Source organism: Miscanthus floridulus, chromosome 19, assembly GCF_019320115.1.
Source record: "Miscanthus floridulus cultivar M001 chromosome 19, ASM1932011v1, whole genome shotgun sequence".
In the NCBI taxonomy this organism is placed as follows: Eukaryota; Viridiplantae; Streptophyta; class Magnoliopsida; order Poales; family Poaceae; genus Miscanthus; species Miscanthus floridulus.
The window spans coordinates 102435015-102455368 of NC_089598.1; the positions used below are offsets into that span (position 1 = coordinate 102435015).

The 20354-nt window shown below is 45.2% G+C and overlaps 2 protein-coding genes and 1 pseudogene across 11 annotated transcripts; 2 read left to right on the forward strand and 1 right to left on the reverse strand.

The window, feature by feature from the left end:
* The first annotated feature begins 1301 nt into the window (after positions 1-1301).
* On the forward strand, positions 1302-9795 carry LOC136526509 (cytoplasmic 60S subunit biogenesis factor REI1 homolog 1-like; annotated as a pseudogene).
* On the reverse strand, positions 2692-7592 carry LOC136528688 (protein ALP1-like). Of its 6 annotated transcripts, none has more exons than XM_066521661.1 (6): positions 7482-7568; positions 7362-7391; positions 7246-7279; positions 7085-7140; positions 3939-4379; positions 2692-3843 (listed from the first exon to the last, which is right to left on the reverse strand). In XM_066521661.1, the coding sequence occupies exons 5-6, from the start codon at positions 4374-4376 to the stop codon at positions 3331-3333; spliced, it is 951 nt and encodes a 316-aa protein (XP_066377758.1). In that variant the 5' UTR covers positions 4377-4379; positions 7085-7140; positions 7246-7279; positions 7362-7391; positions 7482-7568; the 3' UTR covers positions 2692-3330. The 6 variants fall into 6 exon arrangements, with proteins under 6 accessions (XP_066377758.1, XP_066377754.1, XP_066377759.1 ...); XM_066521657.1 differs by having other exon boundaries at positions 6208-7140; XM_066521660.1 differs by lacking the exons at positions 2692-3843; positions 3939-4379 and adding exons at positions 5349-5817; positions 5898-6123 and having other exon boundaries at positions 6208-7140.
* A 1453-nt stretch (positions 9796-11248) lies between the features above and the next one.
* LOC136527749 (uncharacterized) lies at positions 11249-19076 on the forward strand. 5 transcript variants are annotated; one of them, XM_066520579.1, is made up of 6 exons: positions 11258-11571; positions 12265-13259; positions 15325-16094; positions 16983-17316; positions 18197-18245; positions 18596-19076. In XM_066520579.1, exons 2-3 carry the CDS (start codon positions 12328-12330, stop codon positions 15344-15346), a joined length of 954 nt encoding a protein of 317 aa, XP_066376676.1. In that variant the 5' UTR covers positions 11258-11571; positions 12265-12327; the 3' UTR covers positions 15347-16094; positions 16983-17316; positions 18197-18245; positions 18596-19076. The 5 variants fall into 5 exon arrangements, with proteins under 5 accessions (XP_066376673.1, XP_066376676.1, XP_066376674.1 ...); XM_066520577.1 differs by having other exon boundaries at positions 15325-17316; XM_066520580.1 differs by having other exon boundaries at positions 15325-17316; positions 18599-19076.
* The last annotated feature ends 1278 nt before the right edge of the window (positions 19077-20354 follow it).

The following is a 20354-nucleotide window of genomic DNA, read 5'->3' on the forward strand; positions in this document are numbered from 1 at the left end:
ACAGGGTCTGGTTCAACCAAGTAGTGGTCCGTCTCGACCAACAGGGTCTGGTTCGACCAAGGGGCAACACTGGTCATTTTCGAATGTTTCTCTCTTCCGATTGCTGTTTTTCTTATTTTAATGGAGGCGGTGTCCACTGGCAAACATTCGCGATTTCATAATGGTACTTAGCAAAAGCAAGTGTTGGCGGTGTGTTGCAGTCAATTTGTTGTTTTCGCGATGTCCCATAGAAAAATTGCCTTGTTTTTTTAGTCTACGCATACATGGTCATGGTCTTCGGCTCTTCGCTTCGATTATAGATCGTTCAATGTGGTTGCAAACTTGCAGTAAGCTTTTCAAATGAGGCCATGAGTGACCCTGTGCTTACTTATAGGCTATAGCTGACAAAATGGTCAATTTTTGACATTTCAGACGGTTTGTATAATTGTACTGGCTGCTATTTTTACGAAAGCAACGTTTGGGATGCTAATTTTGCGAAGCAGGTTGTTTGCGAAGCATGTTTATTTATCAAACAGCAAGGTGATATTGTGCTGAAAGCGTATGTTGCAAGTGTTTTAGATGTTTTAAAGGTGTGTTGCAAGCGTGTTTATACAGATGTTGCAAAAGTAGATCGAGATGTTGCATATATCGTAATGGTTGTACACGTATGTTGTAAACTTCTATTCTCAATGTTTCAACTGTTATTTCCAGACATATGTTGCTAGTGTGTTTATTTGAATGTTGCATAAGTTTCACACATATGTTGCAAAGTGTTTTATCTGGATGTTGCGTATGCTTTTCAAGTGTTTTTCATGTGTTTTTGCTAGTGTTTTCATATGCATATTTCAAGTGTTTCATCTATCTTCAGATGTATGTTACAAGTGTTGTATCTAAATGTTTCAAAAGTAGATCAGGTGTTGCATCTTCCTCCTCGCTTTCCGTTGTCTTGTCTCAATGTCTCCTCCTCCCGACGCCGGCCGTGCATCTGCTGGTCCCTCCCCCTCTTCTAGATGCTAGCGATGTTTGGGCGGTGTGGACCCATGTGGAAGCGCGAAACAGTGCAGGCGCTAGCAAGCCAGTTAAAGCCACAAATATCACGTGCGCCACTTGTGTTTTTTTCTCGACAAGGGCCACTTGGATTCCTTGGGAGCCAAGGATAGTTGACGGGACCGTAAGGGGCTAGGAGCTCAGGACTCCTACGAGCCTATAACTTGCCAGTTGCCATTGGGCTCCTTGCTGCGTTGCTTTGCTCGCCCCTGCCCGGTGCCCGCCGAAGCAGTCGACGCGAGCAGGAGAGAAAAGAGAGGGAGGGAGAGGAGAGGATGCCGACGACCACCTGCAACGCGTGCAACGTGGTGTTCGTCGACGACGAGCGGAAGCGGATCCACTACCGCTCCGAATGGCACCGCTACAATCTCAAGCGCAAGGTATCGAATATCGATCGCCCCCTCCGCCATGGCCATCACTGCATCACCGTACCTACTACCTACGGACCAACTCTAACAATGATTTGCTAAAAAAAAAACTCCTGACAATGGTTTATTCGTAGCTTTGATTTTGTTGCCCTTTTTTTTAGGGAAATTTTTATTTCGTTGCTTGTTGGAGTATATGGCAATGATGCGGCTGCTAATCTGCTATTGCTACGATACAATTGGTTTCAATCTCTATCTTTAGAATTGCTCTGTTTATCTCCGTAGCACATTATTCACCTGATGATGGTCCTCCAAGCCAGTAATCCAATATTCATAGCACATTTTTCATCTCACTGCCCTTTGTTTTTGAACTCACCGTCATGCCGGTGGATTTGGACTGACTGTTTACCGTTTGCAGGTGGCTGGAGTTCCAGGCGTGACGGAGGCTCTGTTTCTGGCATGGGAAGCCGCTCTATCGATTGGAACCACTCCGACGCTATACACCTGTCCTCTGTGCGAGGAGTAGTACACGAGCTCTCGAGCTCACGAGCAGCACCTCAGCTCGCGATCACATCTCATGAGAGCCGCCTCTCAGGAGCCCAGTCGTTCCTCCACTGCCGGAGGAATCACGCCACTTCCGGTGCGCGCCACCACCACGGTAGAAGAGGACGGAGACGACGAGTTGGCTAAGGGCGTGTTTGGTTCATTTCCCAGCCCAGCCTAGCTCGCATCAGCCAGCCAGGCCCCCTTTGGCCAGGTTGAGCGCATGCAAGGGGTGGTTGTTTGGTTGGCTGGCTCCCAGCAGCCTGGTCCCATGCAGCCGGTGTTTGGTTTCCTGAACCTGTATCGGATTCAAATCAAGAGGATGCAGGAACCATGTTTGGTTGCCCGCATAGAAGCCGGTGGAGTTACCACTTTGATTTAGTGGTAAGATTACCACTAGCAAGTCCAAAGTTTGCTACAACACTTTGTTTGCAATGAACATTACATCATTTTGGAAAGCTAAATTAAAATTACTAAAGCCCGGACTAATATTATTACACCCTCCACTAAAAATTACATCATTTTGCTACAACACTTTGTTTGCAATGAATATTACATCCTTCTTTGCAATGCATACCGCATGCTCCACTACGAACACGCCATCGGCTTCATTTTTTCTTCAGCTTTTAGACCATGGAATGACAAACAAAAAATTAAAGTTCATCAATGACATAAGGCATGTGCTCAGTATAATAAACCAAAGCATCATTGGCATAAGGCATGTGCTCAGTATATATAAAAAAACCTCATCATTGGCACAAGGCATGTGCTTAGTTTTAAAAAACGTCATCATTGGCATTAGACAAAAGCTCATATTGAAATGGTCACATCATTGGCAAACAAGATCAGATTAGTTCTCAGATCATCAAGTTCACATCAATGTCAACACAGGCAAAAAGAGATGCACCAGCTAGGTAAAGAATGCAGACTCAGGTATAAGAAAACAAGCATCACAGGCAATGGACATGTGCTTAGATATAAGAAAACAAACATCACAGGCAATGGACATGTGCTTAGATATAAGAAAACAAGCATCACAGGCAATGGACATGTGCTCAGATATAAGAAAACAAAAATCACAGGCAATAAGGCAAGTGCTCAGAATGAAATTGTGCAAATCACAGGCACAGGCTGGTGCCCATATCAAGTTCAGAACCACAAGGTTCACACCATTAGCAATGGACTCATGGTCAGATTGCCACCACTAGGTTGATCTAGGTTGTAGGTGCAGGGTTATCTAAGACACTAACTATATGTTAGTGTTAGTAAGTAAGCTATGCAGGATCAGATCAACTGCACAAAAGAGAAGGTCAACCCACTACACATCCACCAGCTGTAGTTAGGTATGCACAAAAGAGGCACTGCACAAAAGGATCAACCCCAAGCTGTGAAGCCTTCACATGTAGTAGTGCTTGGCCAAGTAGGTCCTTAGCCACAGCTCACGGTGGGAGTCAGACATCTTGACAAAAGCTGAACCCAAGGCCTTGTTATCCAGCAGATGGCCATAAGCACACATCAGTGCTTCTTCAGTGAAGCCTGGCACAAACATAACAGCACCATACAGCTCAGGGTGGGAATCCTCAACCTTGGTCGACCTAATAGCATCAGCAACATCCTTCACTGCCTCTGCCATGCCAGTGAACAGAACAACATCCTCTTCTGCCAGCATGGATCTCTTCCTCTTGTTACCAACTCCTCCCTCACTCTTGGTATCCTCAGGAGTCACAGTCTTGCCACTGTTCAGGATCTCAGTCTTCAGTGAGCTCTCAGCACAGTCAGATGGTGTGCCAAGTGGCTCATTGGAGCCCATAGCCCACTTGCCTGTTGCCTGACCATTGGCAAAGATGACCATCATCTGCTTGTAGTGTTGTATGGGCTTGTTGAGCAGTGGAGCATCATTGGGGTGGTCCTGCAAAATGAACTGTCCCTTGTTAGCCATAATGACAAAATGTTTCAAAGAGACATCTAACAAATTAAGTTGTAGTATCACAGGTTCTTGCTCACCTTGGTATGACCATTGTAGTGTTCCTCCTCAAGAACAATCATGCAGTTGTCCTCATCCCACTGAGCTCCACTAAGGTCCCTCAGCTTGGACAGTTTCACCCACCTCTGCCTCCACTTCCTCAGGTGGTTGTACACCTGGGTACCACTAACTTCATGACCACAGAACTCTTGCAGGGCCTTTGCCACCTTGTTCAGGTGCACTTCTTTGAAGCCCTTATCAGTCCTCACTCCAGTGGTAATGAGCTGGCACATCTGCTTCAGCACAAAGGCAGACATGGGCTCAGTCCACCTCAGAGAGGTCCTCTGCTGAGCAGGTTCCTGTGATGCTGGTATGAAACCAGTCACATCATCCCCAGCAACCACATTGTCACCAGCCAAAAGACCACCATCCAGTCCAGGGAACACAAGGTCATCAGCAGGCATCATCTCCTCAGCCATAGCCTAATTCATCATTGCACATGCCCAGAGCCTCAGCACAGGTGTTTTGTATCACAGAAAAAAACATCATTGCACATGCCCAGAGCCTCAGATCAAGTGTAGTATCATAGAAAAAAAAACATCATTGCACATGCCCAAAGCCTCAGATCAAGTGTAGTATCACATAAAAAAAACACATCATTGCACATGCCCAAAGCCTCAGATCAAGTGTAGTATCACATAAAAAAACATCATTGCACATGCCCAAGGTCTCAGATCAAGTGTAGTATCACAGAAAAAAAACATCATTGCACATGCCCAAAGCCTCAGATCAAGTGTAGTATCATAGAAAAAAAAACATCATTGCACATGCCCAAAGCCTCAGATCAAGTGTAGTATCACATAAAAAAAACACATCATTGCACATGCCCAAAGCCTCAGATCAAGTGTAGTATCACATAAAAAAACATCATTGCACATGCCCAAGGTCTCAGATCAAGTGTAGTATCACAGAAAAAAAACATCATTGCTATTGCCCAAAGTCTCAGATCAAGTGTAGTATCACAGAAAAAAAATATCATTGCTATTGTCCGAAGTCTCAGATCAAGTGTAGTATCACAGAAAAAAAAACATCATTGCTATTGCCCAAAGTCTCAGATCAAGTGTAGTATCACAGAAAAAAAACATCATTGCTATTGCCCAAGGTCTCAGATCAAGTGTAGTATCACAGAAAAAAAACATCATTGCTATTGCCCAAAGTCTCAGATCAAGTGTAGTATCACAGAAAAAAAACATCATTGCTATTGCCCAAAGTCTCAGATCAAGTGTAGTATCACAGAAAAAAAATATCATTGCTATTGTCCGAAGTCTCAGATCAAGTGTAGTATCACAGAAAAAAAAACATCATTGCTATTGCCCAAAGTCTCAGATCAAGTGCAGAATCACAGGAAAAAAACAGCATTTGTCCATGAATAAAATGAATTACAGGCAACTTAATGATACATAATAGAACTCTAGATTCTAGAAAGACCCCTATTAGCCCACATGTGATTAGCCCATTCATCCCTCTGAAGTGCCCAGGCAGCATTGTCATCCATATGAGCAGGATGGGGCTGACTGTTTGTGTCATTTGGTACCCAAGAGAACTCTTCTGGAATAACCTCATCAACCCCAAAACTAAGGATCCAGTTATGCATTATACAACATGCAAGCACAAGCTTGATTTGTGTCCTCAAGCGATGGAATGGTTTGTTGGTGTCAATGATGCGAAAACGGTTCTTCAGAGCCCCAAATGCCCTTTCTACAGTTACTCTCAAACTAGAGTGCCTCAAATTATACAACTCTTTTGGGTTGGTTGGGTAGTTCCTATTCCCATATTCTTTAAGATGGTACCTACAACCTCGATAAGGAGGAAGAAATCCAGGCCGACAAGCATATCCAGCATCTACTAAGAAGAATTTGCCTAAAACAAATGTGGAGTTCAATTAGATTCATCATTTTGCAGTTACATTTGCTTCTTATTATCACAGTTGATTTAATTACCTGGTGGAACCCTCAACCCATCCTCTCTCTGTAATGCATCAGCAAGAATTGTGGCATCATGAGCTGATCCCTCCCAACCAGCCAGCACATAGGTAAATTTCAAGTCAAAGCTAACTGCTGCTAGCACATTTTGTGTGGGGGCATTCTTTCTACCCCTAAATGCAGCTTGCATCTTGGCTGGAACTTTGGCAAATACATGAGTCCCATCAATGGCCCCAATGCAGTCCTACATGGCATCCAAAATTGCATAGTAAATTGACATGAGCTAATGCAACAATATCCTAGCAGCTATATGACAGGTTTTTTTTACCTTAAAGTAAGGATACCATCTATGGCTGTTGCTAATCTTTACTGGTGTCTCATTGCTTGGAGGTCTAATCATCTCTTGTCTAAGCTCACCAATAGCATACAACACGTCTTTAAAATGGCGGTGGACTGTCTCTATAGACCTTCTCCAATTTTGCTTTACAACTCTAAATCGTTGGTTATGACCAACAATATGGAGAAACATTGCAACTTGCTCTTCAACACAAGAATTTATGTTGTCAGCAAGTAGCTTCTTCTCCCTAAGCAAGTTGCACAAACTAAAAAAGGGTGCCCTTCTCATTCTAAGCATGTTCACACACTCTATATCATTGTAGTTGTAAATTAAGTTCAAGTTCCTTTGGCGCTCCTCATCCCTAATGCTCATTGGACCATAATTGATCTGAGGCCGCTGACTCTGAAGCATTCTAAGTCTAGCAAACAGCAGGGCATACATAGCAGTGATAAGAGCAGCAGCACGAGCAAAAAGAATGCGTCTCTTCTCTTCCAAGTCCATCTAGAAAAAATGAATGGAATTTAAGGACAAATGCTCAGAATGACAATGTCATCATCATGGACTTGGACAAAAGCTTAGAAAAAGGATTCATCATATACTAGAACATGCTAAAAATAAGACTTTCATCATCACAGACTAGGGCAATAGCTCAGAAAAAAAGGCATCATCATAGACTAAGGCAATAGCTCAGGACAAAAGGAATCATCACAGATTTGGACAATAGCTCAGACAAAATGGCAACTTCATATACTTGCTCATAATCTCACAAAGTAGGACATGCATCCGAATCCAAGAACGCAGGACTCACTATCGCACGGTACAGATTAGGGGGGAGGCGAGAGGGGGAGTAGATATACAAAATACCCACGTCAACAAGCAGCAGCACCAGCTAAAGCCCAACCCAGCAGGTGAGGGAGCTCAGATCTGCAAGCACACAAGCAAAGAAAAGAGGATTAGCATACACAAAATAGGATTTTTACTTGAAAAAAACAAGAAAACAATATGAGACCTAAGAACAAGGATCCATACCGCAATAACAGCCAAGAAATCAGATCTGGTGTGCCTGCAGCGAGATCAACAAACACTGGTGACCTAGGGTTTCAAATCGCAAAGAAAAATGGAGAAAGAGAAGGGGAAAAACTCACTTGCTTCGAGAGGATGCAAATCCACGGCACCTGCAACAAATCGAGATAGAGGGTAGGCATTAGGAGGCCACGAATCCATCAAGAACACCGGGGGGAGGAGGAAGAGGAGGTGGAGCTTACCGGCGGCGCAGACGGGGAGCGACAAGAAGAAGAAGAGAGGGAGGCGGCGGGAGGGAAGATATATAGGCGGTGAATGGCGGGAACGGGGGAGGTAACCCTAGGATCTTCGCGCCATCTCCCCGGGCACGGAATCGCCAGGCGCGCGAGCTCGCGGGAGCACGGAGCGAGCCAGGCTGAAGAAAAACGGACGATTTAGGGCGTGTTTGGTACCCGCACGCCTCAGCCTGCATCGCATCGGCCGAGCCAGGCTCCCCTTGGCCAGGCTGCTGTCATGCAATTGCTCACCGTTTGGTTACCTGGACGCATACGGCATGGCCGAGCAGAGAAATTGATTGGTTGCCTGGGCGCATGAGCTGGCCTTGCACCGCTGCTCTCTCATCTCATGCAGCCACCACGCCACAGCCTGCATCACGCCGGCCTGGCCCGACGGAAACGCTCGATTCCTACGTTTCCCGCGGGCCTGGCTGGGAGGCGCATCTTGCACCGCTGGAGCCTGGCTCGGCCGCTGGAGCAGGCAAGCAAACACGCAGACGTCGCACGCCGAAAGCCTGGCCGGCTGGGAACCAGGCAACCAAACAGCCCCTTAGGCGTTCCTCGCGAGCCAGGCCAGGAGACGGCTTTTGCACGAGCGGAGCCTGGCTCGGGACGGTGGCCAGGAAACCAAACATAAGGAGGCTGCATCCGGAGATGCTGGTTTGCCCTTATGCGGGCAACCAAACACGCCCTAACGAATCCACTTCGAACAGCATGCAAGCGGATTCCTCTAGACGCGACGAAGAGATGGAAGAGGTGGACCTGGACCCATCGTGCTGTTTCATGTGTGACCTCAAGCACGGCACCGTGGACGACTGCATGGTCCATCTGCACAGGAAGCACGGGTTCTTCGTACCTGACAGGGAATACTTGAAGGATTCCTGTGGTTTTCTTACTTACGTTGGACTGAAGGTAGCTAGCCTGACATATCTTTTCTTTTGTGTCACAGCATCTGATGTTTAGTTTATTGTTTGGTTTAAGAACTTTCGATCGTGCAATCCTGCTGTATATATTGGGTTATTCTTGCGTGCAGGTGAAGCGGGATTTTATCTGCCTCTACTGCGACGACAGACGCCGGGCCTTTCAGAGCCTGGAGGCCGTCAGGAAACACATGCATGCAAAGGGGCACTGCAAAGTGCGGTTTGGTGACGGCGGAGATGACGAGGACGCGGATCTCGAGGATTTCTACGATTACAGTAGCAGGTAGTATAATTTTTGTGCAACTTAACTTTATGATCTTACTTACAAGTAACAAGAGGTCAATGGTCTTCTGAACATGGTGGAAATCTGATTTGTGCAAGTAGTAAAAAGCCTAAATTTGGACTGCATGGTTCATATGCACAAGAAGCATGATCTATCTTTACATTAAAAAAGAGCATATCTGCCCCCAAACTTCAGTGATTTATTATAGGAAAACACTACTAGTACTGTAATTTTCGAATCAGGTAGATTTAAAGACACTGGATCGATGAGCTGCTTACACCTGAATTTGCACGCATCTAATCTAACCATGCTGCTCTGACTGCAGTTATGCTGATGTGGATGGCAAGCAGTTGGTTGCTGCTGCTGATGGTAACTGTGGCATTGAGCTTGGAATTGGCGGGTCAGAGCTAGTAATCACAAACAAGAGTGGAAAAGGAACCCGTGTCCGATCACTCGGTTCTCGCGAATTCATCCGCTATTACCGTCAGAAACCGCGGCCTTCTCTTCTACGACAGGTCGTGGTCTTGCGCTCCCCATGCTGTCCAGGTATGTTAATTAACACGGGCTAATCTATGACATCTTAAGGCTTTTCGTTCAAAAAAGTAGAGCTTCTCCTTACTAATAAAGTGCAGCATTTGTGTTTCCCCCTTCAGATACAAGAGCGTGGGTTTGGTGACAGTTTAGTCTGAGCTGCAAACTGTGAGGATGAAGAAGCAGGCTGATCTTATGGTCCTCGCGTGGTACTAGGAGTAGAGTTGGTATGTAAAGGCCAGCAAAAAAGGATCAATATGTGAGTTACGGATCAATAATCAAGAATGTATTGCGAATTGGGATGATGCAATTGCAATCTAGGTGAGTATATAGGAGTAGAACTGGAATGAAGGGCAATGTTGTCAGAGACCTTCAGAAGAAACACCTGTATATTGGTGTGTTGGGAGATTCCTTTTGATGTTCATGGAATCATGGTGTCTATTTTTTTTTCCTTTTCTCCATTACTGATCATCATTGAGCTTAAGATATGTCCATTTTGAATATAGCTTCCATGTATCTTTTTTGGTTGGATCTTCTAAGTCGCGAAAGCAGATATTTTGTATGTAATCTTGATCTTTTTATTAGTTTTGCAACTTGTTCAGGACCTGCGGCGGACATCTACGGTATATGTGTGCGTTTTTTTTCTTTGTTCTTTGCTGTGTGCCTTGTGCTAATCCTAGAGATTAACTAAACTCTCCCCCAACTGCTCTCCCCCAACTGCTCGCTGGAGTAATTTACACACTCTGGATCTTGTTCGACTGGCTAAAAAAACGACTATGTCAATGCTGATTTATTATAAAAAAAAACAATATTATTTTACTGAAACCCATAACTACAAGCGAACAGCGCCTCGTTCCCTTTATCGGACGTACTCCTCAGGAGTAGGCGAAGTTGTCGTTTCCCTTTGGATTGGATTGGGAAAAAAAACAAACCAAAACAGCAGATGATGTGACGTGTAGTCTGTAGATGGGAGGTGCAGGGAGTTCCCATTTGGGCCTTGTTTAGATGCCACCAAAATTCCAAGTTTTTTCACTCTCTCTCCATCACATCAATTTTTAGCTGCTTGCATGGAGTATTAAATATAGGTAAAAAAAAATAACTAATTACACAGTTTAGTTGGAAATCACGAGATGAATCTTTTGAGCCTAGTTGGTCCACGATTGGACAATATTTGTCAAATAAGACGAAAGTGGTACTATTTATCGGGTTGAAATTTTTTCAGCATCCACATATTCTCTTCGTCTCTGCACGCGTCACTCACACCGACCTACTCCTTTGGCGCGTCATCGCTGTCAAGGAGAAACGTCCTTCTGACTCTGCCGTTTACAACATGACGTTTTTTTTTCTCATGACGATGTTTCTCACGTTTTGACGTGTGTGAAAAAGAAAAAGAAAAAGAAAAAGAATAATCGCTTTTGACACTTTAACGCTGCAACGCACTAAATTCAAATCCGTAACGGGTTATTAGCACTTGCATACACTCTTCCAATTAGTTTGTACTTAAGTCGTTCCATATTATTATTCACTTTAGCGTAGGACATTTTAAGTCAAAGGTCTTTCATTTTTTAAAGTTTATTATAAAAAATACGCTACATCTAAAAAACAATAAATTAATTTTATTAAAATATATCTTGATAGCATATTTTTTGACTGTAGACGCTAATAATGTCTTCTAATAAAATGATCGAACATTCCACTTCGAGTAAAACTAAAGTACACTATAATGCTATAATTTGAAACAGAGGAGCGAGGACACCAATAAAGTATATGGCCATACTGAGAACGATGAATGAACACATGAATTTTATATGAATATAATCATTGTTTTTGAGAAATTCATGAAAACGATTTTAGCAACTTAAAATGGGTATCGGACCACTATTACGTAATTTAAATACAGTGTTCGACCAAACATCTGGAAGAAAAAGAATAGAAAAGGAAAAGGAAAAGAAAAGCTACGGAAGGCAAGCAGCGGAAAATGTCAAAGGAGAGTGGCTGCAATCGCCGGCCCGAGGGCCCTCCTCTCCCATCGGAGGCCATCCCCACTCTCTCTCTCTCTCTCTCCACTCGTCGCACGCAACCACGCAAGCGCAAATGGCTCTAAAAAGTCCGACTCCAAACCTAGACTAGACTCCTCTTCACCGAGGCGACGACGCACGCAGCCCAGCGCGACGACGCCGCCCCGTCCCGTCCCGCGCCGCGCCGGCCTCTCCCACCCTGCGCCCGCCGGATCCTCCCGCCACCAGCCGCCCCTCGACGGGTCGAGCGGAGCGGAGATCCATCCATCCGGCCGTCGGTCGGTCGGTCTCGTCGTCTGTTGTTGGTGAGTGACCTCCAGCTGCCTCGTTTGCCTGGATAGATAGATTTGATTTCCCTTTCCGTTGGTTTCGTTTGCAGTCGATTCCCTTCATCGGTTCAGTCCACCGTGTCCCTCCCGTGGTTTATCAGCTCGCAAAATCCGCCCATCTCAGTTGGCGCCGCGCCGTAGAAGTTACTAGTTAGTTGTTAGTGCCCGATTAAGGCGTTCGCGCCGTGTGGTTTATTTTCCGATTTTTTTGGGGGTGGGGGGAGGGAGAGTTCAACTGAACCCCGTGTTCCCTGGGCCACGCGGTATTTTGGGGGTCGAAATCAGATTCTGGCACATGTGTAGTTATTGATCTCTTCTGGGGGTAAGGAATTTTTCTGGGATTCGTTTGAGTTTTACCAGAACTGGCACAGGTGTAGTTATTGATCTCTTCTGGGGATGAAGGAAATTTTCTAGGATTCGTTTGAGTTTTACCAGAATTGGAAGTTGTGGTTGTGGCAAATCATTAGTAGTCATGTGGGGTTATAGGGAATTCATTACATGGACTGATTGTGGCATTAGGGTGTTTGTTCCCTGCCATACACCATCATTTATCATATTGTCTTTTGATGGAAATGCTTAGTCTATTCACTATCACACACAGAATTTGCGCACTACATTTTTGAAGGAGCAAGCTGGAATTGATCTGGTTGCCCTATTGGTGTCTTGTAGGTTGTAATGAAAAGCTGGGCCTGCTAGAACCAAGAGTTTTCGTTGCAAGTCTGCGACTCCGCGATGGGTTCAGGCAACTTGATTGTCAAGAAGGTGGTAAAGCACAGCTCCTTTGATCTGGACATACAGCTCGATAAGAGTTGGATGGAGGACGTTACCTGCCCGATCTGCCTTGATTACCCTCACAATGCAGTGCTACTGAGATGCGCGTCTTATGAGAAAGGCTGCAGGCCGTTTGTTTGTGATACAGACCAGACCCGCTCAAACTGTCTCGAGAGATTTAAGTTTGCATATGAACTTCCTTCCAATGCGAAAGTTTCATCCTTAGCTGTGCCTCCTCTTGATAGCATTATTCATATCGTGCCGTCTAATGCAAACAACCGTCCCAGCTGCCCCTTGTGTAGAGGTGATGTTATTGGGTGGATTGTTATTGGTGAGGCTCGGCTGCATCTTAATCAGAAGAAAAGGTGCTGTGAAGAGGATTGCTGCTCATTTGTTGGTAACTTCAATGAGCTTCAGAAGCACACGCAACAAAAGCATCCTGATTCACGCCCTTCAGAGATTGATCCTGCTAGGCAAGTTGATTGGGAAAATTTCCAGCAGTCTTCTGATATTGTAGATGTCTTGAGCACAATACATGCACAAGTTCCTAATGGGATTGTTCTGGGAGACTATGTGATTGAGTATGGGGATGATGACACTGGTGAGGACTATGAAGTTTTCCGCAGTGTCAGGACTAACTGGTGGTCATGTATATTCTGCAAGGCGTTTTCAAGATCTTCAAGAAGTCGTAGAAGAGCAAGAGCAAGGGAAAGAAGAGGCAGTGGAAGGAGGAATGGGAACCAGGCTAATCTGGAAAATTTTAATCTTGAGGTTCCAACACAATCTGTTGAATTAAGGGAAATTAGATTTGATGAAATTGATGATGAATACATAGTCACAGGGGCCATTCCTAGTATCGCAGCACCGGGAAGAATGGCTAGTTTCCATTACAGGTATGCATAAGTAATCTTTTATATCCTGTTGCAATCTGCAAATGTGTAGTACTAAGAACCACAGGTCCTTCAAAAAGAAAAAAACATACACAGTTGCACAACGGGCTCTTGCTATTCCAAATAAACTAAATAAAATCATTAACATAGATGATCTACAATACAAAACATGAAAGACAAACATAAGCATGTTGTACCTTTTGTTCTTGTCTCACATTTATGGTGCCAACTTGAGCTGGTGAGCTGTTCAGCTATATATATTTTTGAGTAAAGTCCATTACCGGTCCCTAAACTTGTGTTGCTGTGTCATCCCGGTCCCTAAACTTATAAAACGGTCGTCTAGGTACCTAAACCTTGTTCGGGTCTCAGATTCAGTCCAAACGGGTTTAAATCCGTTACCCATATGCCTGACATGTGGGAGCCACGAATCAGCTTCGTCTCCCTCCTCGCCCTTCTCTATCCCGTGACCTCCATCTCTCTACTCTCTCAAGCTCCTCTCTCCCTCTGATGGCGCGGCTAGGGGAGGCACACCGCCACGGCTGCAACCCTCACGAGCTGTGCATGTGTGCCACAAGTTGCCGCAGCCCTCGCGCGACATGCGCCACCACCGTCATCGTCGTCCTCCTCTCCTTGCTTCCCCTACACGATTCGGCTACCATTCCCCTGATGCGTGTTTTCTGTTCCTAGCTTTGTTTGTTGGTGGAATGCATCTGCAGGGCAGAGAGCAACAGCGCTGCATAGCCACGACCGGATGGACGCGCTCCGTGCCGTGCGCGGTGTGGCTGGCCGCGGTGGGCCTGGCACGCCGACGCCGGAGAAGTTTCAGAGCGGCCATATGCCACGCGGCGCGACGGTGCCGCTGTCACGCTCCTCGCTGCGCAGTGACGACGGCAGCGCTGCCTCGGGATCCGACATGGACGACGAGTCGTCGGACAACGATGAGATCGAGGTCTGCAGCAGCAGGTACTCGGTTGATTCGTCACCCCGCCGCGACGACGTGACCCGACGCACTGCCCACATCCTGCTTGACAAGATCATCGATTTCTCTGTCGTCACGTTCGTGGCCCCTGTGTGCACAAATTAAAGGCCTTGCAACGCTCGCTGTAGTTGATTGGTGGCCTGCGGCGTCTCGGCGCCGAACCGCCGAGGTGCTGACGCGCCTCGCCATGATGCGGACGCGCACGAGCTGACACACCACCTTGTCCACGTCGGGGTCAGCGAGGGTGTGACAGTGACTGTGTCTGTGACTCTGTGTTGCTGTTGCGTATGGACAAGATGCTGAGGAACTTGTTTGAGTGTGTACAGGGATGGTGGCCCGAGTGCAAGGCGGAGGCGAGGAGCAGCAAAGTTGGAGCGCTGCTGGAGGCAGAGCCGACGCGATGATGCTGCCGACGATGGATGCGTTGGTTTCGTACTCAACAACAATGACGATGGGTTCGCCATGAGCCCATGAGGACGGGTTGAGTCGTTGGCTCGGGAGAGTAGAGAGGGAGGGAGCTCAGCGGCAACGGGCTGTGGCAGCAGCTTCGTGCCGGCCTCAGGTCACCGGAGAGAGAGTAGAAGTGTTTTGATAGTTCCGGACCAAAATAAGATAGGTAGACAAGTTTGAGGACTGGATGGAGAACCGGCATGACTAAAATGAGACCCAAACATTGTTTAGGTACCTAGATGACCGTTTTGTAAGTTTAGGGACCGGGATGACACAACGGCACAAGTTTAGGGACCGGTGGTGTACTTTACTCTATATTTTTTAATCATATCTTACTCTTTGGCATGTTTCCTGTCGCACCTGCTGGTGTTATAATGTGCATGATGAATGCTTCATCTGGATCACAATATTTATTCTGTCTGCCGCATTTTCGTGGGGTAGAATTTTAATGTATGTTGTTTAGGTATGCATCACCCAAAAATGCTGGAATTTTGTTTACACCCTTGAGGAAATATTTAGATCTGTTCTATAGAATCAGCGTTATCTGTTGATAGTATTTGCATCTTTTAATGGAACTCTGGTAAAATTTAATTCAATTTTCAAATCTGACTCTTTCATATGATTCTTCTGTGGATGTAGGGATACTAGATATGGACGTTGATGCATAGAATCTGCAGTAAAAAAAAAAGGAATAGCTGTTATGCAATGTATCGATCATCATAACCATTGTACCTCTGTTCATCTGAATTTCTTTTCCACCTGTCCTTGGTAGGTGCTGCCACAGTTTAAACTTATCTGTGCATAAAAAGTAGCAACAGAACCCTGCTGTTCGTTCGAAACAGGCCTCATGATCCTAGTTTTTATTTTGTATATATTTAGCACCCATCTATATAGGATGTTGGTGACAGTTCTTTTTGGAATGCTTCTTCGATGTAGCGCAGTTTTTTTACATAAAAACCTGAAACAAGCTTCAGTCAGCTCTAAAGGATTTGTTTGGAAACTTCTGCCTCTGGGTAGTGCTTCAGATAAGGGCTTCTGAGCCGGGCATTGCAGGTGCGGTATGTGTTTTCCTGAGAAGACACTGGATAAGACACCATCTTGAGCTTAATCATGTGTAAGTTTTGTGTCACGAGTTGAAGCTTTCCCTCTGGCCCCGTCAGACAGTTGCCTGGAAAGCTACATGCCCCATATATACAGACATACAGTGCTTCATTGCTTGTGCTGGTGCCTGGTTATCTTGTTCTGACGAGCTCCCGTGGTGGAAGCGCTGAAAACTGCTACCAGTAGCCTCTGGTTTCTCCCATGCCATCCATTCGGATGATTGGATCCATCATCCACGGCGATGCTGTTCAATTTGTTTAAGATGCTATCGCTTGGAGACGTGTTGAGAATTGAGATGAGCAGGGAAGGTACGTCCTCTTGACGTTTCCTTTTGACCCTACCCACCTGTGTTATTATTCTAAACTTAGTACGCTCAGAAACGCGTGTCTGGAGTCTGGTACATTCTCCATCGCGCTCCACATTATTGAGCTTCGTGCTGCCTTCGTGCTAGAACTACAATTGTTTTAGTGATCTTGCCGGTGAGGTCCATGACAACTGGCAAGGACCTTGCAAATCCTTTCAGCTAATTTCTATTCCTGGCCTTGATTAGATCACCTCCAAATTCTAAGTTTTTTCACTCACTCTCCATCACATCAATTTTTGGACGTATGCATGGAGCATTAAATGTAGGTAAAAAAAATAATTAATTGCATAGTTTGGTTGTAAATTACGAGACGAATCTTTTGAGTCTAGTTAGTCTATGATCGGACAAAGTTTGTCAAATACAAATGAAACGTGCTACAGTGTCTAGATTGCAAAAATTTGCAATCTAATCAAGGCCCCTGTCGATTTGTCTGTCAGTTTGACTGACCACGTCGCTATCGTTATCTGACTGCCTATCTTGATCTGCAAAGAACCAAATCGAAGTAATATATTTTCGCCGACACTGATGCCCGAATGGTCAGCGGTCTGTGGGTGGGGTAGCAGAGCATATTTGGAGCAAAATACTCTGTCGAGAATCGCTTTGTGGATGACGTGGAGCACGGCTAAACAGCAGAGCTTTTATTTATGTTAGTATATAAGATAAAAAAAAACGTGGTACCAGTAACTAAAATATTTGCAAAATGTGTACATTATTCGAGACAGGCGACCGAAATGGAGCCCTAGAGCATGGGACCGGGCCTTCTCCTTTATAACCTTGTCCAGGCAGTTTTGACCGAGTACACGTGACAAACAATTATGCGCCTTTGGAGCAGATTCTGGATCCGTCGTCCATTGCCCCATCTCCGTCCTCCAGCTGAGCCATGCCTCTGGTGCTCGCCATCTGCGATCCTCGTCACCGGACGGGTGCCCATCCAACCGGGATTGACGCGACACAGCCGCCGCCATCCTTCTCGCAGACGACAACTCGATGCTCATCCTCCCCCATGGTTCCCTACCCCAGCGGAGACGGAATCGGCGCTGCCATCTCCAATCCACTGCATCCTCCCCGGCCCTGTGCTTGATGCCGTCGGCTTGAGGTGCCCGCCAGATCCAGCGCCACCACCGGTGGCCGCACGCACCACGACGTCGTGCCATGGCAAGCCGCAGGTCCTGTTGACTGAACTTTCTCTCCTGTTGAGTGGGCGTGTGCCTCTGCACTTCCTCTCTAGTACTAATTCATGTGGAGTACTGGAGTGTGATTTCCTTGTCTTGCTGTGAATGATTGCGGCCAAGCAAACCCAACTTGGTTCGTTCAATTCATTCCTATTTTGTTTGCTGCTGCTACTGTTGTGTGCAAGAAACTTGTGCCGGTTGTAGAGGGAGTAGAGACATCGTCATCCATAGAGCAGCCTCTCAATAGTGCAAATTGCATTAAGGTATATGGTATGGATCAACATTGTTCAGCTACTTGTTGCCTTGGAATTAGATAATGAAATCTGTATATTTTGATGTCTCTGATATCTAGGCTAATCTTCTCATTACATACAGTCCACTTTCACCATCCCGGGCATTCTCATTTGATCATGCACTGTTTATGGCTTTAGTTCAAAATTAATGTTCCTGTCCTCCAGAGTCGCATCCTCTAATTCTGTATCAGTAACCACTCATTCTATACTCTCAGAACTTAATTTATGTAAAAGAATTTTAGAAAAGGGGCTTGCAGTGGCATAAGTGGTAGCATAGATTTATCAACTCTACTTTTTAAAAAATATATATATATATTGATGTGAAAAAATGGACTTCAACTGTAAAAAAATGGATTACAAATGGACTTCAAATGTATCATTAACCAGTAGCATAATGATTTTCAAACTTGTTTTGTAGATGTTTTTCTCTGTCTATAATCTAAAATGTGTGTCAGCATATAGGTTGGCATGAATAAAGGTTCCACACATTTGTAATTAATGACTCACTATTACTTCCCATGTGTTGATATTTTTTTATTTAGAACTTTCTGCAATTACTGAAGTTGCAAAATTTTGAACAGAAGAGGTGCACAGTGCCGAGGAGGTCCAAATGACATCGATTCAGTTGAGGTATTACGAAAATTGGTCATAGCCATTGTACCTTGCCGGCCTTTCAGGTTTAGTATTAGTTTTGGTTCAGATTTGAGGCACATCATAGTTTTAGGTGCTCTGCTGTTTTAGTCTTTCTATTGCCTCCATTGGTTATGAAGGTAGTATTTTGTACATCCATACTTGACATTTTATATACATGAGAAGTTGAGAGCAATGCATTCATGTCTTCTTTTGGCTGCATGAGAAGAATATATAATCCACTATGCCATGTTTAACTCTTGATCTTATGCTATGATCAGTTGCAAGTGAGAATACTGGAATTGATTGGTTATGTCTTTTTTTTTCTTTTTTTTTTCTTTTTTTGCAAGGAGAACTACGAAATATTGACAGTCCATTGTATCCAATGTCAAGCATAAGTTCCAGGCTGATTGTGGGCATGACACTGTGATATTCTGAGCCACCAGGATCGAGGAGGTGGCAGAGCTCCAGCATGATTAATGACGGGCCCAACATGTGGACATAACAATAATAAGCTGAAGAATTCTCCTTTTGAGAACATTGTGGACAATTAGAAGAAAAAAAACGATACATTTTCATGAGCCTTCGTCTAAAGAATTGCTCTGGATCACCCTATATATCCAAGGTTGAAGGTTGCACCCTATATAATCTTGATGCCATTCTTAACGTGGGAGGAGAAAGATGTCATTCACATAAGTTGGTGCTGGCTTCTCATTTAATAAGAAATCGATTTTCTTACGGTTGCCATCACTATCTTTGTTATTTTTCTTCAAATAGAATGAATATTGGTACATAATCGATCATATATATAATATCTTCATTTGGTAAAAATCTACATCGATCCAAAATTGTTCCTTACTAACGATGCTTGTTACTTCATTTTTTCAATTTGGGTAACTAGCATTGTGCATAACTGAATTTCGGCCCTTATGCACCGGAAAACATGACACTTACTTTTGTACTGAGTATTAGTTGTTTGCTCCATGCTTTCAAATGATGGTACTAAACAATATGAATTAGCCTGTTCGCTGGGTCGTAAATGATCGTAAATTACCGGTCAGAACAGTATTTTTCTCTCACACTAAATCAGTCCAATACATAGACACGAGATGCGGTGCAACTGTGAGAATGCCTCGCTCAACAGCAGGCCCAAGTGCTGCTGGCCACCGCGCTCATTGGCCGACACCACAGCTGGGAGCGCCGCTGCTACCGCCTGAATCTTCATGGTGTCAGTCTCTCTGAGACCGTGACGTCGCCGTCCTTCCGTCGGACCTGCTGGGCCGGGAGCATCATGTAAAGCCAGACACATTCGGCCTGTTCGCTGGTTGGTTTCTGAGCTAGCTGGTGCTGGTTTATTGTGAGAGAAAAACACTGTTGGCTAGCTGGTTTGGGCTGGCTGAAACCAACGAACAAACAGGGTGATTATTTCTCTACGGCGTTTTGTTTGACTTGCCTTTCCTGAAACAAACTTTTATCGATGTGAGCATGCAAAGCCATAAACGCATTAATTCTGGATGTGAGCATGCAAAGTCATAAACACGTTAATTCGTTGTGTCACAACACAACCGGTTCGACCAAAATGAACATCATAAGCAGTGCAAGCATCCGGACCTTCTAAGCTGAGCCACGTAGTCCTGCCAGGTCATGTTCATCACCTCTTCCAACTGCTCCCTGTAGTTCTCCATCTGCATCCCCGCACGTCAAACATTGGAACGAAACAACAAGAACATCAATTAGTACATTCAGACTGTCCTTGTGTTAAATTTATCGCCGGGAAATTTGTTTTCGTGGACGTGCCAAAGTACTTGAGGGACGCCAGGTCATGCGCTCTCGCTGCCTCCGCCTCCGTGTCATACATGCCTAGTGGCCAACTGTGAGACCCCGCTAATGGGCCTTGGGCCAGTGGGCTGGGCCGAATGACCAACGCTGTAGCTCGGGCGTTAGCCTAGCCTGGAGGGTGTCGATTACTGTAGCGTCGCGGAACACTGTATCACCGGAAGTAGTACTCGGAAGTTGAATTTGAGCCGAATCAACTTAAAAACCTGAGCCCTGGGAAGCTAATGAACTCCGGTTCGAACCTTTTGCGTGAAGCGAGTACGAAAGTACGAG

Coding starts and splice junctions, on each gene's coding strand:
- LOC136528688 (XM_066521657.1), bottom strand. CDS start 6,717: ATGGACTTGGAAGAGAAGAGACGCATTCTTTTTGCTCGTGCTGCTGCT. Junction 4,380..6,207: donor GATGGTATCCTTACTTTAAG/GTAAAAAAAACC, acceptor ATGATGAATTAG/GCTATGGCTGAGGAGATGAT. Junction 3,844..3,938: donor ACTACAATGGTCATACCAAG/GTGAGCAAGAAC, acceptor TTCATTTTGCAG/GACCACCCCAATGATGCTCC.
- LOC136527749 (XM_066520576.1), top strand. CDS start 12,328: ATGGGTTCAGGCAACTTGATTGTCAAGAAGGTGGTAAAGCACAGCTCC. Junction 13,260..14,561: donor ATGGCTAGTTTCCATTACAG/GTATGCATAAGT, acceptor GAGTGTGTACAG/GGATGGTGGCCCGAGTGCAA.